At 54.7% G+C, this 16,803-nt stretch overlaps 5 protein-coding genes across 5 annotated transcripts; 3 read left to right on the forward strand and 2 right to left on the reverse strand.

Annotated features, from left to right (window-relative positions):
• Positions 1-141: 141 nt before the first annotated feature.
• On the forward strand, positions 142-10,840 carry GNI_063170 (hypothetical protein; the record flags this gene model as incomplete). Its single annotated transcript, XM_011131725.1, has 3 exons — positions 142-266; positions 339-9,259; positions 9,468-10,840. 3 exons carry the CDS (start codon positions 142-144, stop codon positions 10,838-10,840), a joined length of 10,419 nt encoding a protein of 3,472 aa, XP_011130027.1.
• Positions 10,841-11,174: 334 nt separating this feature from the next.
• Positions 11,175-12,322, reverse strand: GNI_063180 (Rab GTPase family 2 protein; the record flags this gene model as incomplete). Its single annotated transcript, XM_011131726.1, has 3 exons — positions 11,175-11,672; positions 11,750-11,924; positions 12,135-12,322. 3 exons carry the CDS (start codon positions 12,320-12,322, stop codon positions 11,175-11,177), a joined length of 861 nt encoding a protein of 286 aa, XP_011130028.1.
• A 28-nt stretch (positions 12,323-12,350) lies between these two features.
• On the forward strand, positions 12,351-13,167 carry GNI_063190 (VMA21-like domain protein; the record flags this gene model as incomplete). The annotated part of the gene is made up of 2 exons (XM_011131727.1): positions 12,351-12,402; positions 12,542-13,167. The coding sequence occupies 2 exons, from the start codon at positions 12,351-12,353 to the stop codon at positions 13,165-13,167; spliced, it is 678 nt and encodes a 225-aa protein (XP_011130029.1).
• Positions 13,168-13,191: 24 nt separating this feature from the next.
• GNI_063200 (SPOC domain protein) lies at positions 13,192-14,556 on the forward strand (the record flags this gene model as incomplete). The annotated part of the gene is made up of 2 exons (XM_011131728.1): positions 13,192-13,347; positions 13,456-14,556. 2 exons carry the CDS (start codon positions 13,192-13,194, stop codon positions 14,554-14,556), a joined length of 1,257 nt encoding a protein of 418 aa, XP_011130030.1.
• A 1,329-nt stretch (positions 14,557-15,885) lies between these two features.
• On the reverse strand, positions 15,886-16,146 carry GNI_063210 (hypothetical protein; the record flags this gene model as incomplete). Its single annotated transcript, XM_011131729.1, has 1 exon — positions 15,886-16,146. The coding sequence occupies one exon, from the start codon at positions 16,144-16,146 to the stop codon at positions 15,886-15,888; it is 261 nt and encodes an 86-aa protein (XP_011130031.1).
• Between the last annotated feature and the right edge of the window lie 657 nt (positions 16,147-16,803).

Here is a 16,803-nt window from a genome sequence, read left to right on the forward strand (position 1 = left end):
GCGAAAAGCTCCCGTCTACGCTCGTCTCTGTATCCTGTCTGAGCCCTTCCTTCTACACTCTGTTCCAGAACTGTTGTATCGGCGATACGACCGACAAAGGCGACTTGCCAGTTCCTGATATTCAAGCGGGCTTCGTTGTTGATGTCGTTTATGGTGTTGATTGTTACGATGACGAATAACCAGCCGACATATTTCCTGGAGATCTTCTGCGCATTTCTCAAGCAATCGTTCAGCGGTTTATTTCCTCATGAACGCTTATTAGCTCAGTAACCAACCACTCTCACTTGCCTCCCCTCCGGCCTCGCTCTATGGTCTCTTATCGATCGATCTTTTTTCAGTTTCGTGTTGATGGCGGCGGTGAATCGTCAGTTTTCGTCTTCGATGAATGTGCAGGGTTTGTCGGTGGAGGTGTGGGAGGTGTTACGGTTATGGCGTATGGTGGGGACGACGTCTCGGGAGTCGCACTTGATTGCGGATACGTGGTGGCCGGCGGCGGCGGCGCTGACGGACGGTTTGGTGACATGCTGTCGTTCGTCTGCGGACGTACGTTTTGATATGTTGCGTTCTGGAGTGGACTTCTGTCTGGGAGCGGTGATGGTGTGCACGCAGGCTTCGGATCTGTGGACGAGTGGGCCGTGTTCAGAGTCCGTTTTCAACTGGGGGCGGTTTCTGTTGCCTCTGTTGCATCTGAATGACCTGGCTACGTTGTATGATAGTGCATTCCGTTTGCAGGACCGTGAGATTCTGGTGCAGAACTCGCTCTTCGCTGCCCAGGCTTCAGGCATCTTCCAGCAGTACTTGGTGGTGGGCGCCATGAAGCAAATCATCTACCCCCTCCGGGACAGCTATCTTTGCGAGGTCGTCAATAAAATCTTCAGCGGGCTACACGCTATCAGCAATCGACTCAATGCCTGCCGGGAGGACTTGGCCCCAATCCACCACCAATTCGTCTACTCCAAGGCCGCCCTCTGGCTGGAACAACTCCTCAACCCCATCACCACCTTCGCTGGCCAAGACCAAGACAGAGTCGTCCTCCGAGTCGTGGAGTTCCTCCTCTCACTCGAACTCAACCCCGTCCTGATCCTCAGCGCACTCGCCAAACTAGTCCTCCTTATGCCTTCCTCCTGCAACAACAAGCAGCTGGTCATTAGTGCCGTCAAACTACTTTCTCTCGACTCGAAACTCGCCGATACCGCCTACCCTTTCAAGTACTCAACCGCCCAGAGAAAACTCATGACCACAGTCCTGCTCGCACTCAACGACCACAACCTTGTAGAGAAAGTCTTCAAAGTACGCTCAAACTCTTCGCAACACCCTTTCATGGGAGTCGCGGACCACATTGGAGTCGCGGACCACATTGGAGTCACGGACCACATTGGAGTCGGTGACTTTGCTGGAGTCGTAGTACAGGCTGGTGGATCTGACGCTGCAACGCAGCCCACTCTACAGGAACCTTCCTTTAACGCCAGGTGCGCTGATAGGTACGAAATAAGTCATCTCGGTTGCATTTGCTTCTTGTGCTGTCTTATTCTCTACAAGGAAGCTGGTACTCTGAGCAAGTTTGCTACTGCTGTTCAGAACGGAATCCCCAGTGATCAAAGTGCCATATATCCCTGGTACTGGTTAACTATCCCGTTTGATGCGTCGTTTGCTACTGAGGAGCAGAACTACAGTTTAGTCATCAAAGAGTCCAACACAATTCCCGCGACTAGTTTGATTCACGTGAACAGCATCTTGGAGAGGGGAGCTATCGTATTAAGTGCTCTAGCCTACTCAGCGGTGCAGTGGCTGGGAGCTAGAAGCGATTTGGCGCCTTTGGCAATTTTAGATGCGCTGCACACGTGTTTGTATCCGGATGCTGATAGAGTTTGGATCAAGAAAAAGCATTCTTCCTCCGCGGCGAGTCCGGAATTGGGTAAGTTGCATCGTCTCCTGCCGTATTTTGACCCGTACATTATTGTGGTAATCCAAGATTGGACGCAAGTATTGCAGCGAATAAAGGGGTCGAATTGGACTTGGTCGAATTCTGATATGCTGCGGCAAGCGTCTATGGTTTGCGAGGAATACATCAAGGTGATTGAGCTCCAAGTTGTGCAGCCGGTTTCGGTGAGTATATTTGGCGCATTAATGGCTTCCTGTATCGAATCTTTGGGGAGATTGGCAACTCTCTCCCCCGCACGAACAGTTGGGTTCTCCGCTTTGCACGACTATCGGTGGTACGAGTGCTTGAGCGGGGCCCCGTTTGCCAGTTACGACCTTTATCCACTCATGCCTATGTTAAGGATCCTTCTACAGCAGGCGCTGGATATTCAGCAACCTATGATAGCTTTATGGGTTATTCGAAGGCTGGCGACGCATTACTTTGACTTCGATTCCAACGAGCATGAAAAGGCCATTGGAGATATTACCTACACCCCGCTGCCATATAGCTACTCAGACCTCAGTTCGTATCTAGGAGCGGGCTATGCGTGGGGGCGGCTCATAATTCGCCAATTGCACGAAAATTTAGATGGCCACGGAGACTGGGACCAATGTGATCGCTTAACGTGCGAATGCCCCGCTATTGTGGGTACGTTCACGAGATTTCCATTTTCTGATGTAGGCAGTGGCGACAGGCGCTTTAATCCTTATAAAAGCGCCGTTTCCGCCAACGCTATCCACGGCCGAGGTTGCCGGGACAGCGTCTTCCGAAGTCATGAGGAAATGCTTAATCAAAACGGAGCGCTTTACACTCTGATCGAGGAATGCACTGAATGGGATGAGGACTATTATCATTACAGACCAAATTGGGAGATTAGACAGCGCTATCGCGATGTGAGATTGGAGTCTGCACGGCTGCTTGCGCTCATTCACAACAGTCCCGGTGACAGGCAGCGAAAGGGAAAGGGAGACGGGCTGATACGGGGAATAGTTCCCGTTACGGGAGCAGCCTCCATATGTGGAGGAGCCCCCGATAGGGGGGTAACCCCGTCAAGGGACCTAGAGTCGGGTCGTGATTCTGACGAGATAGGATTGCGCCTGAATGATGATACCATAGTTAGTATAGACCCCAATATGTGCGACTTTCTTCCAATACCGGAGAATATAGACTTTATGATAACTATCTGGGCCGACCTTCTGGACAAGGAACCGTCCCGTCCAAGGACCGGTCACGGACAGGTTGTGCGATTAGAAGAAGACGATTTGACCATCGGTCGCCTCTTATATAGCTTATTGAATTTGACTGCAGAGGGTCACGAAGATGACATGCAGTTGGCTCGGATTCTGTATCTGGCTACTGAGTCTTTGAAGCGGCCGAGGTTCCACGAAATTTTCTGCAGGATCCTATCAGATGGTCTGGACAAATTAACCTGCATTGGCGATAGTGTTTGGTTAGATGATTGCCTGAAGAAAGGGTTTCTGAGTTACCTCCCCTTGGACGATTTTATTCCGGAGCTGGTGGATCGTTACATGACGGTGGGTAAGTCACCGTACGCCTTGATACTTCGTGCATTATTGCGGAATGACGTGGATGCGGCTCTCGAATTGGTAACATATTACCGGGACTGGATGGGTTTGGTTAAGAGCAAAATTCGGTGGGTCGACCATTGCTTGAGTCTGGTGAACAATGACCTGGAGCGTTTACCGGCTGCAATTGTGCGTAAGTTGCAGCTATGTTCCGTGATGAAGTTGAATAACTACAGTACCGACGCATTCGAGTTTGACATGTTGGACTTGGACCAAGGAGGAGGTGAGAGCGAGAGTGCCCGTGTGTGCGCGGCTGTGGAGAGATCGATAGCGCGTGCGGACACGTTGGTATTGTCGGCAGATTGGTCGGATGCGGAGCGCATCCTGCACGTCTTATATCCGTTGGTATATTTGAAATGGACGGCATCTGCATACAGTTGGTGTGAGTATGCGTTGCGTCAGTGTCGCTCATTGTTGGTGCGTGCAGTGGCTGAGATAATTGCGGACCCGTTGATAACGTGTGTGGTAGTGTTAATGGCGCAGTGGAGTGCTAAAGGGCAGGCGATGGGTCCCAAGTACGGTGCATTCCAGCGATATTGGACGGGGCCACTGGAGACCGTGGCGGCAGCAGACGAGTTGGTGTTGAAATTGTTGCGTGTGCAGCGACAGGCACAGCAGGTGACATTACGGAAGCCGCCGGGAGCCGCAGCGGCGCCGGCGGTGCACCAGTTGGGTACTGTGTTGGCCCGGTTGGCACAGTTACCGGATTGTTTTGCGGGCGACGTGCTGTTCGACAGTTTGCGGCGCGAGAATGTGCTGCATGGATGGGGGGCGAATTTATTGAGACGATGGCTCCACGGGATGTTCGCATCTGCGGCCTCTGCTCGGCGTTATATTGTATTTTTGGCAGAGGCGGTGGAGTTGGCGGCAGCGTTGGAGGGCGTTGGCCCCGCGGAGTTTCCTACATTGTATATTGCGCCGTTGATGGAGTACAGTCCGGCTGCGGTGACAGTATTGTTGAGGAAGGCTCAGCAGCATCAGGAAGTATGTCGACAGACGTTGGCGGTGTTATTAATTCAGGGTAACTACGTAACCTTCGATGCGCGAGTGGTTGTGGCTTTAGCAAGATGTGTGTGTCTGTGTCCATTTTGGTTAAAGGTGGAATCAGTCTACCAGTCGGTAAGGAGGTTGGTGCTGCACTATAGCAGCAACGCCGTGGCGGTACTGAAGCGGACGGTAGAGCGACGGGCTCATGCAGCCTGTACGGTGCCGGAAAACATCAAGCAGTTTGTAGATGCGTGCGACCCGTTAGAAGCACAGATTAAACATTTGGAAGCGGTGGCGTTGTTGGGTAGTGCACTCTTCTGTGCTTGCCAGGCAGCCTCAATGAACGTGCATCTGGTGCATGGGCTGCTGTCTTTCGCCACAGATGTGCTGGGGGCTGCCGTGCCCTACTTCGGAAGACGGCACCAGGCCGTTGTAGCCTTCCTGTGCCATGCGGGACTTCAACCACTGTGTGCTCTCAAGCCCGAAATGCCGCTCCAAATGAAGGACGAAACCGACGCCGTGTATCTCCCATCTCGAGGCAATCCCGCCGCGTTGCCCTCGTTGCTTGAGGAGGCAGTCAACGTCCTCTGCACCCTCAGATACCAACCTGGTCAAACAGCACTCTTCGCCGAAGACAAAGTCGAAATTCCTCTAACACTTGACCAACTTGGTGGCTGGACTAGAACGGACTTCCCGGAACTCCCCCGCCATGCAGTTGCCAACCAAACCGAGCTTCCCAGACTCGTCGATCTCAGCCTTGCCACCACCAACCTCCTCGCCTTCGTCTTCGCCAGCGTCGACCCCACCCGGTCCGCCAGACCTCTCGTACCTCGTAAATACTTCGCCGTTCCCGCTGGTCCAATCTTAAAGAGCCACAAGCGACTCAGCCTACTCGCTCTACAACGTCTACTCTGGACCAGAAGATTATCCACTGACTCAAATCCAGGTCCAGCCCAACACAAAACGGGTAGTCTAGTTTCAGACGGGGTGAGTGGCCGTGAAGGTGGCCAGGAAGCAGAGATGTTGGAGTTGATCAAGAACGAGAGCGATTACGGCCGGGAGTTATTGCCACTGATATACAAAATTGATACTCCAACCATTTATATGCGGCCCTTGGTGGCGATGGCTGCGCGGGTTGAGACTCCTCTCATCACGCGGGAACGCGGCCTCTACCTCCTGCTGCCGCCGAGTCCGCTCCGGGATCTGCTCATCGTCCAAGACCCGAACACCCACTGCGAAGACGAAGAATCGGCGCCGCTGCTTGTCTACCGTCTCAAATTGCTTCAACAGGCACAACCCGCGGAGGGTGGAATCGAGGACTCCAACCGACGGAGCGAGGACTCCAACCGACGGAGCGAGGACTCGAACCGACGGGGCGAGGACTCGAACCGACGAAGCGAGCCCGTCGGTTGCGAGAACAAGGACGACTCGATCCGCCGGGTAAAAGATGCGCGCATGGCCTACGGCGTGCCGCCCTGCTACCGCGGGAGCGCGCCAGCCGAGGAGCCGCTGAGCAACCCGCTCCTCGCCCTGGCAGCGCGACTCGCGACGCTGCTCCCGCCGGTCGTGCCGGAAGCGCCTCCGCTGAGCGCTGTCTGTGCGCTGGAAGTGCTCGGGCAACTGGAGGCGTTCGACGACGAGATTCTGGCGACAGTGCACAATCCGGCGAAGCTGCTTCTTCGACTCAAGGACCGGTACTCCGCGACGGGGCAGTCTAGCGGGTGGCTAATCACTCATGAGCTGTCGGCTGGCCAACTGGCTACGGGCCAACTGGCTGCGGATCGGCTGCCTGCACCAGAAACGTTTTCTGCCAATGGTCGACCTGCCGGTGGTCAGCCTGCCGTTGCTGACGGCCCGGCCGGAGGTAAGGTGTTCCCGAGCAGGTGGCCGGCGGAGTGCTGGATAACGCGCCGGCACGTGGCATGGAGTCTGCCGAGCGTAATGGAGTTGTTGGCGCAGGTGCAGGAGCGGTTGGAGACGGGGGCGGTATTGAAGGTGGTGAGTGAGGCGTGGGACCGGCATACGCGGGGGGAATGCTTGAACTTGAATGCAGCGGGTGCGGCGTTGCTGACGTGTTGTCACCGGCCTTTGGCGGGGTTGTCGGGAGAGGCGGTGGAGCAATTGTTGCGGCTGCTGGACCGAGTGGTGCCGCGGATGACGGTGGCTCCGGCGTTGTCGGACGTGGCGGCTACCTGGTTGGCTTTGGCCTTGGCGGAAGGAAGTGCGGCGGCTGAGCCAGGCGGGTTGTTGCAGTTAGCTTCAACGTTACCGGCGTCGAATGTGTGCTGGCCGTTACTGGTCGGTTATGCGACAGGTGCGCCGCCGCCGCCGCCTGCGGAGTTGGAGAAGCGACGGAGTCCCGACGCCTTAGCTCCGTTGCGGTTGCGAGCCGCCTTGCTCGCGGTCGTCGTGCGAGAGCGTTTGTACCCGCTGTTGGCGGAACCTCGACGTCGAGATGTTCTGCCGACTGTGGAGGGATCGACTCCGACAACGGCGGCGACGGCGTTCCGACCGGACTTGGCGGCGCGGCTGGTGACCCGACCGAGCGCGGAGTCGGGACCGGCGGCGCTGGCATTCTTCGGCGCGTCCGCGGCGGCGCGGGGTGAGAGTCGAGCGAGGGAGAGCGAGGTCTTTGCTCTGGATGGGGATGTTCAGATGGCAGTGGCGACGCTGGCCGTGCTGGATGCGCAGCCGGCGGTCGGGCGGGCGGCCGTGTGGCGTTTCCTGTGCGACTGGGTCTTTTGCGCGGGTGCAATCGCGCGCGTGTGTGCTACCTTCACACGCCTCTTACGCACCATCCCCCGAGCCACCCCCGCTGTCCAGGCGGCACTCGCAGACTGCCTTATCGCCACACTCCTCCGACTCGGACCGCTCGGCCGACACGCCGGCGCCACCGCACTCTTCACACTTCCCGACCATCTACCCACACACACGCACCGCACACACGCACAAGCACTCGCCAAAATCCAACTCTGGCGCGCCGCTGCACACCTCGAATGCCGTCTCCTCCAACCCTACCTTGGTGGGGGAGGAGGCGCAAGAGGAGGAGCAGGTGGAGGAGGGCTGTTGGCCACGGGTGAGACAGGCGGTGCTCTGGCCGGTCCCATAAGAGGTCTGGCAGAGTTGGCGTTAACACCGGAGTTGGCGTTAACACCGGAGTTGGCGTTGGCGGACGTGGACGAAGGCGCGGTGCTGTGGGTGCGGTCGGGGTTGCAGGTGGTGGCTTTGTTGTTAGCGGAGGAGCGGCTGGCGGGGTCGCGTACGGCGGCGGTGTTGTTCCGCCGCGGCGGGTGCGCAGCGGCAGTGGCGGCGAGTCGTGCGATAACGCCGGTGGCGGCCGCGATGGTTGCGTCGCGTGCGCTACTACGAGCGCTCGGCTCCGAACGGTTATTACGGGCGTTGCTGAGTCGGCCGGGTGCGACGGGATTGTCGGAACGTGCGACAGCATGCGCGATCGTGCGTTATTTAAAACCGCGCGTACGCGAGGAACCGACGGCCGCGCAGTGGCTGGCGGGTTGCCACCGCGAGAGTCAGTTAGCGCTCAAGTTTGGCGCACTCGTCGGCGTACAGGACCTGCCCGCCTTGCACCAGGCGACCACGGACAGGCTGCTTGCGGCTGCCCTCAGTCTTCCCGACGACACGCTCCTCACCGCACATCGCCTCCGCCCATTCTGCACTGCGTTACTGCCACACACGCGCGCACCCGACCTCCTGTATTACGCAGCCAGCGCAGTCGGCACCGCCGGCCCCGTCGCCGACCTCGTCCAACACACCCTCCGTCACACGTCCGACCGTTACCTCTGGCTCAAACTACTCGTCGTCCTCGTCGAGGAAGAGAAACTTCCCTGCCAACGTCTCGCTGACTGCCTCCGAGACGTCCGGGGCGAAGCCCCGGACGTGGAGTCGCTGGCGGACCGGACGGTGGCGGCGGCGGACACGGCGAGTGCTGCGGCGGCAGTGCGGGGACTCGACCTGGACGGGTTGGCGACGCTGGCAATGGAGTTATGGGGACGGAGTTGCACGGTGGAGTGTGAGTTGGTATTGCGGGAAGCGGGGCGGCGATTGGGTGAGTCGTCGGTGGCGATGGATGTGGAGAAGTTGCGAGGGTTGAACGAGTTGCGTTTGCGTTCGAAGCCGCGGAGTCGTGCGAGTCCGGAGTTGCCTGGGTTACATTGGCCGTTGGTTCAGCCGAACGGGACGCCGGTAGCAGTGGACATGGAGAAGTTGGGTCCTATTCAGAGCTTGGAGGTGGAGAACCTGTTGGTTTTCACCTTCCTTTCGTTTCAATTGAGCAAGCGGTTGAATCAGTGGAGTTCGTTGTCGAGTATTACGAAGCATTCGGCGGCGCCGTTGCGTGCAGTGTCGTCGGCGAAGCTGCAGGACTGGACCACCCTTGAAGAGCTGGTTACCGGACACGAGTTACAGAGTTGTCTGGCACGTGATCTGGACGCCTTGGGTAAACTTCCGCAACTCGTTGTCAAACGTGAACCCGGCGACGGCACAACCTTCCACATGCCCGACTTCTGCTGGCTCCTATATCCCGCGACCAACACCGACAGCCTCTGTAACAAACTCAAAACGCTGGACAGAGATGTTATACTACAAAAAATATACCAAAGCCTTCGCACCGGACTAGCTGATTGCCATCGGAGATTACTCCTCGACAAAAACTACCTACATATCCACGCCTTCGGAGATACGACACGCGGTATCTACACAATCCTCGTCTTCATTGAACAACTCTTCTTCGCACTACCCAAAACTGGTACGCACACACTCGCACACATTCCACACAGTGTGTGTGCACACATTCCACACAGTGTGTGTGCACACATTCCACACAGTGTGTGTGCACACATTCCACACAGTGTGTGTGCACACATTCCACACAGTGTGTGTGCACACATTGCACACAGTGTGTGTGCATACTATGTGACATGCATACACAACTCCACACGACAAACTTTGTGTAGTTTCGGAGGTGCACGAGGGAACCCCGGTAGTGTTTCGGCCGCCGGTGCCGGACGCGTACAGCAAGTTGATTAAGGCTTATCGGCACTCGGTGCCGCGCCAGTTCGGGTTGGAAAGTTTAAGCGAATTGTTTGTCCGGCGTAACTTCTTGTACGCTTTGTACTCCTCGTTGATTAACCGGTGGCCGGCGTCGCTGGCGCCGATTGGGAACCAGGTGCAGGCGTGCATGAGTAACGCGTTACAGGACGTGACGTGGACGATGCTGAAGTTTGTGCGGTTGTCGCGGCGTGAGTCAGAAGTGCCTTTGGTGGCGAGCACGTTGTTGGGCCGGATCCGCGCTTCGGCGACGGATAACTATGAGGCGTTGCTGGAGAAGGCGGACACGCTGACTGCTCCGGGTCTGGCGAAGAGTCTGGCGAGTGAGTCGCCGGCGCCTTGTTCACTTTGGTTGGCGGCGCACAATTTACTGAGTGCCTCGCCGGAAGGTCAGGCGACGAACACCCTGGCCAAGGAGTCGTTGCCGTCGGCAGTCGGACCACATCCAGCTGGAACGCTGCATCCAGCTGGAACGCTGCATCCAGCTGGAACGCTGCATCCGGCTGGAACGGGGGGGCGTGAAGAGGAGGGTCGGCGGGGCCCCAGTGGGTCGCGTAAGATGTTTGGTGCAGCGTTGAAGCAGGTGGAGAAGGAAAAGGAGACGTTGGGTTGTCTCTGGGGTGCGGCGACGACGATAGCGGATCAGCATTACCGTGCGAAGGTATGGTTCCGGAAGGCGGAGATTTTGTTGGGGTTGCCGTCGACGGTGGCGCGTTGTATATTGGAGGAAGTGCCTGGCAACAGTTTCCAGAAGCCGTTGGATGACACGAGGGGCGGCGCGACATTGCGTGACCTTTTGGAGCCGGGCCGGCGTGTTGGTTTAGCGGTGACGAAGGTGCAAGAGTTAGACGGGGAGGCGCTGAGGTCCCGGCTGGCGGCGGTAGAGGAACCAGTGCGACAAACGGCCCTGCAGTGGCTAGAGTGTGCACTGGCCGAAGACCCCACCGTGGCAAAACATTGGTTTATGTACGGCGCCGTACTCGCCGTACTACAGCAACCTGCACCCAGCGCAGTTGCCTATGCCACCGCCCTCTACCTGAAACCCAATCGATTCCTCCCGCGTGCACTACCAGCCCTTATAGCCCTCGCAGACACGCATGACGCCGCCCGCCAGGTTCTTCGCAGAATACCCGCACTCCTTCACACAGCCATCGACCAAAGACTTCTCGAACCTCCCACAAACCTGTCACCCAACCCTACAGGGTCGCTCGCCCAACCCTTTAGGGTCGGCCACGGTCGCTCCCCCAACCCTATAGAGTCACCCAACCCTACAGGTTGACCACCTAAGAGTCCCATATATACCCGCCTGGTGAGATTCACCAGGCGGGTAAGCGAACACTCATCAGATGAAGCAAATCACCTTCAGCATACGACCTTCGCAACGGAAAGATATGTCTGAACCACCATTCTGCAATCCCCCATTGACTTGGACTCGAATCGCTCCACTCTTTCGGCCGCTCCCTGGACCACGGGGGTACTGCTTTCGCCGGTCATCTGACGTGCTGTACATGGCATCTGGCCACCGTGCTTGGTTGTCCCACTAGACATCAGCCTGAGTCATTTTTGGTGATCAACAGCAACGACTGTTCTCTTCCTTCTGATTTTCTTCTACATTAAAAAGACCTCGTAACCCGTTCCCCATGTGTCCGCGTCTGTCCGTTCTGTGTGGGCCTGTCTGTGTCGACGATGAGTCCACACACCTGCGCCCACACACCCGTGTCCACACACCTGTGTCCACACACCTGTGTCCACACACCCGTGTCCATACACCCGTGTCCATACACCCGTGTCCATACACCCGTGTCCATACACCCGTGTCCATACACCCGTGTCGACATGCAAAGCTCTTGCACATCCCCCTGTGCGTTATGCTCACGGGATCCTAGCATGTACGTATCCTGTTGGGGTCCTATCCGAACGCCATGAAGAGAGGTGTCGTGCAGATCAAACAAGCCCTTTTGCAAATTATCGTAAATCTTCTGAGCGCAGTACAGAAATGCCTCTTCTACTCCGGTCGCTGTCTTGGCGGAGGTTTCGAGAAAAATAAGGCCGTGCTCTCGAGCAAATATCGCACCTTCCTCCGTTGTAACTTCTCGCCGCTGGATATCACACTACAGCAAGACTTAGATTTGAAAGAGCAATCTGTCATCCAAATATCATCCAGATATACTATCCATATATTGATTACCTTATTGCCTATTAACATGATTGTTAGATGAACGTTAGAGTTTTGTCGGACCTCATCAAGCCAACGTGAAAGATGATTAAATGTTTCTCTTCTGCTAATGTCGTAAACTAACAATGCTCCAGCTGCTCCCCGATAATAGGATCTTGTGATAGACCTATATCCTTCCTGGCCAGCTCTACAATAATCACACAATACTTCCAGACCTTTGCTGCCCCAAACCTTTCACCGGCCCCAAACCTTTCACCGGCCCCAAACCTTTCACCGGCCCCAAACCTTTCACCGGCCCCAAACCTTTCACCGGAATCATGGTAAGATCCGGCCCGAATGGTGGAAACTCCGGCTGGAATGGTGGAAACTCAAGACTGCTCTAATAAGTGTTACGTACGTGTCCCAAATTTGTAACTTGATATTCCGGTCGTCTACAGTGATGCTTTTCGATCCAAATTCAACGCCAACTGTCAGATCGTAATCCGTTTGAAAATGCCCGTCCGTGAATTGGAGAAGCAAGCAGGATTTCCCGACGCCCGTATCCCCTATAATGATGTACTTGAAAAGGTAATCATAAGGAGCCATCCTGGAGAAATTTTTTTAGACTTAGTAAATGCAGAGGCTTATCACTCAGGCCCTAAGGCTTACTAGAGAGCCTCAAACAGGTAGGTTACAAAAGGCGTAAGAGGAGGAAAGCGCTTGAATAGCCGGAAAATGAACGGATGGAAAATGAGCGACTCGAGCTAACTAAATCCGACACATAAAGTCCGACACATAAAGTCAGGTACACTTTATGTATTATAGATCATAACCCATTGGCAAGACCTGATGGTGGATGGTATCCGGGTAAACATTTTGACCCTACAGATGTATTGACTGACCCAAGGAATTGGGCGGTGTGGAAACAGTTCATTATTTTCTTCGCCTCCATTTTGTTCCTGCCAGTCGGAATATTCTTAGTTGTGGAATATGTGCTAAGGACCCACTTCCAATTAGGTCTGAACAAGTCTACTACCGTAGGAGCGGTCTGCTCCATGTTAGTTCTTCAGGCCTTGATGTTTACATACGCTCGACTGGCCGCAATCGAGGACAAGGCTGAATGGCATAAAGGCTGCAATGAAGAAATCTCAGATAAACTCGAGGACAATGAGGCTAAGGGCAAGGAGGCTAAGGACAAGGAAGCTAAGGCCATGGACAAAGAGGCTAAGGCTAAGGACAATGAAATTAGGGATGAGGACCTTGGCGATAAAGTTGTTCCCAGCGAAAAAGACAGCGAGAAGGGCAAGACCCAGTCTTCCAAGACGCCTGTGGGGAAATCTCTTAGCCGAAAAAAATCCAGGTCTAAGAGCGCCACGGAGGAAGAGGTCATTGCTGGTATCCAGCAACAACATAATGAGACTAGAACGCGGGTACGGAAGCCGAGACTTTAAGCTTTTTATCTTTTTCGCAAAACCATGGGAGTGGCGGAACTGCCAGACGATCACCTCCAACAGCAGCTGTCCCCACTGCCCCCGAACAAGCGGAGTCGCCATGGAGACCACCCATCCGCCGAACCCCGCCGATACATTCTGAGCAGTGACCCCGCGAGTGTAATGGAAGCGGTCAAGGAGGTAAACAAACCCATCCCTGTCGAACACGTGCTCCTGTCGAACGCACTGTTCACACATGTAGCACACCCATGTTCACACATGTCGGACACACACGCGTGTTGCTTGCAGTTGGTCATCCTACAGCGCCCGGACTTGATGGAGGCTTTCTTGTCGTTCTGGCGGCTCTGGCAGAGTGGGCCGCCTCGGTGGCCTTTGTCACAGTTGACTTCTAGACAGCAGCGTCTGGCTGCAGAAGGGATACTGAGCTTGGACTCGGAGTCTCAGCGGTGGTCTCTCCTTCTGGCTCCGCTGCTGCCGGAGTACCCTTCGCCAAATGTCCCAAGTGCTGCGGGAGGCAATGTTGTGGGAGGCAATGTTGTGGGAGGCAATGTTGTGGGATGCAGTGGTATGCCCCTGGGGACGTCGAGTGGAGCGTCTGATGACGCAGGTGATCCTAACTACCGGAGCGGTTCGGTACCACTGGTAGGCGGACCCCTGATTGTAAGTCCCCAATCGGGCCCGGGAAGTAATGGGGGTCCTCTCCATAGCGGTGGTCCTCCCCATAGCGGTGGTCCTCCCCATAGCGGTGGTCCTCAGAGCGGGGGTCATCAGGGTATGGGATCTCAGAGTATAGGGCCCCAGAGCGGGGGTCCTCAAAGTGGGGGTCCTCAAAGTGGGGGTCCTTCGGACTTGGAATCAAAAATTCAGGTTCTGGGGTCTAGTGCCAGCGGAACGGTCGGACCTCCGGCACGGAACGGAGGAACGTCCGAGACATGGATGAACAAGTTTGCAGCGTTGTTGCCTTCCGTTGCGATGCCTCCGCAGTATTGGAGTGGCACGCTCGCACGAAATGATAAGCGTAAGACGCCGGTGACTTTGTTGGGTATCTCAGGCGACGTGCCACAATACATTCAATCGGTCAATGGACTATTGTCAGTTTCTTTACGATCTCCATATGAGGAAATGCTTAAGAAGGAGTTTGTTGCCTTTGGCTTATTGCAGAGTGCAGGAGGAGAGTGTGCCTCTTTTAATGAGTACATTTCGTACTTCGACTCCAAGAATCGAGCGGGTGTCATCCGACCACCCGACCTGGGCGACAACACCATGCTTTATCTCATGCCGCTCACTGTACCCGGACTAATCCCTGCTCTCCAGCCATTCAACCTGGACATCAACTTGGAAGCCAACAGCCACTTGCTCCTCATCGTCGCCAAAGCCGCTCCCGAATGACACTTCGAACACAGCTCAAACGCTTCTAATGACAATGCAACCTCCCCCCCCCCCCCAATGCCATCCAGGCGATGCCACCTAGGCGATGCCACCTAGACGATACCACCTAGGCAATACATCTAGACGACACCACCTAGGCTATACCACCCTTTAGAATAGATTAGCTACCCACAAAGAAACCCGCAACTCGAACTGAACTCCGTCATAAGACCACTCCTTCATAGAGACCCCCATAGAGCCTACAATCGCCGATACCACGGACGATGATCCTGATGGGTGGGTTGCATAAAGCGCCCGTAGTTCGTGGTTACCCACAAGTGAGTGCTTACATCAGAAAAAATCAATTCAAATTCCTCTTAATGTGTCCGGTTGGTGGGTTGAGGGGATAGTCCAGCGAACTACGTTAGGTGTGTGTGTGTGTGTATACCGGTGCACACACATTGTGCCCTTTTTTTAAATGAGATTCGATAGTGATCTGTCTTGATACATGCGTGTTAACTCTTTTCAGTCATTTGGAAAGGCCTGCGAAATCCAATCGAAAGCCCACAATTAGTCGAGAAGTTATTTGGCAATGAAAAGACGTCGGATCCCAAACCAGGCTGCCAGTAACGTTGCAAAAAGGTGGCTGACTTCGGTTTAGCCGAACAACCCATTCCTGACAAGATAATAATTATGGACGTCAAACATTCATATTTTGTTCTAGGTAAATTCAGGTTGAACCTGGGCCCTTCGGGGAGTAAGACCAAATGAGCCGTCGTAGGCCTCCGTGGGACGCCAACCACGCGCTCGGGATGTCGCAGGACAGAACGTGCCCGCACGTAATGGGTGAGGGTGAATAAAAAGGTTTTTTTGGGGGGACGACATGACTAGCAGCGAGCGCCCGATGCCAGCAACAACGCACCTCGACGACGACGAGAACGCTCACTCTCAGGGGCACCCGGCTGCCGGGCCGGCACACCCGTATCGGCACACCAAACCGACTCAAACGACAAGCTCTATTTATTTCCTTCACCGAGGTTAGTTGTGATTTGGATCATTTATTGGCGAGTAGCTCCAATTATTCTCTCGGTCCTTGAACAGCATTCGAATCCAGCATTCGAATACAGTATCCGCAAAGATGATTATGTCGTCAACATATGGACATTAGAATTGCCGTAGAGGTTGTAGCACTGCCGTAGAGGTTGTAGCACTTTATCCAATGTCCGTTGGAATAAGGCCGGAGCGACTTTCAGTCCGAAAGGTAAGCGAGTACCTGTGTGAATACAATCAATCGCTTACCTTTTGGACTGAAAGTCGCTTCAGCGTTATTCCAACGGACATTGGATATAGTCAGTCTGGACCGTAGGAGGTAGTTAGAGGTTTGGACGTTTCCTTCAGAGGCACTTGAGGTCGAGTTTCGTATAGTATGTTCCGGTAGCAGCTGTCTGGAGTAACTCCTCCATATTCGGATACCATGTTGTTCTTTGAGTATTTGAGTAACTTATTGAGCGGAATGTAGCTTCCGCATACTCTTAGGGGTTTATCCTTTCCGTATCCAGATTTTGCCGCACAAGGTAACTGTGATGGCCGTATGATACCAGCCGACAACATTTCGTTTGTGGCTTTTTGAGCTTCTTCTCTCACACCTCAGGTTTGGTTGGCTTAGTAAGTTCCAGTGAACAGGATACACTGTGGCTTCGGGAAGAATGTTTGTATATTGTCAATTTGCCCCCCACGTTGTGGAAAACCTATAAGGATATCAACTGTGGTGTGGCTCGGGTCTGATTTGTGCGTGGTCAGCAAGGGTCTAGATGTTCCTCAATGTTAGATCTTCCTCAATGTTAGATGTTTGGAATATTCCTCAGTTTCAGTGATTCGACATAATTGATTCGCTAACCAGTTCAGGAATCTGGCGGTCAATCTATACTTCGAAAAGTGGTTCTGGTAGAAATCCGCAACATGAGTTGTGATATGATGCGCTGCGTTCTGCTCGCGGAGTAGATTTTGTACGCTGGCTAGATTTTTGCTGGTTGACAGCCGTTAATAGCTGTTCGATGTTGCTGTCAAATCCAGTAGATATCGCCACAATATGTTCAGCTGATGGGTTGAGGGGATAGTCCAGTGATCCATGCTAGATAAGTATGTGTGCATTTGTGAAAAGATATTCCACATTGCCTCTGCCGGGTGGAAAATTCATGCAATGCTGCTGACAAGGGTGGGATTCGAACCCACGCCCTTTCGGACCGCGGCCTTAACACGGCGCCTTAG

This window comes from Gregarina niphandrodes (genome assembly GCF_000223845.1).
Source record: "Gregarina niphandrodes unplaced genomic scaffold scaffold00010, whole genome shotgun sequence".
Classification (NCBI taxonomy): domain Eukaryota; phylum Apicomplexa; class Conoidasida; order Eugregarinorida; family Gregarinidae; genus Gregarina; species Gregarina niphandrodes.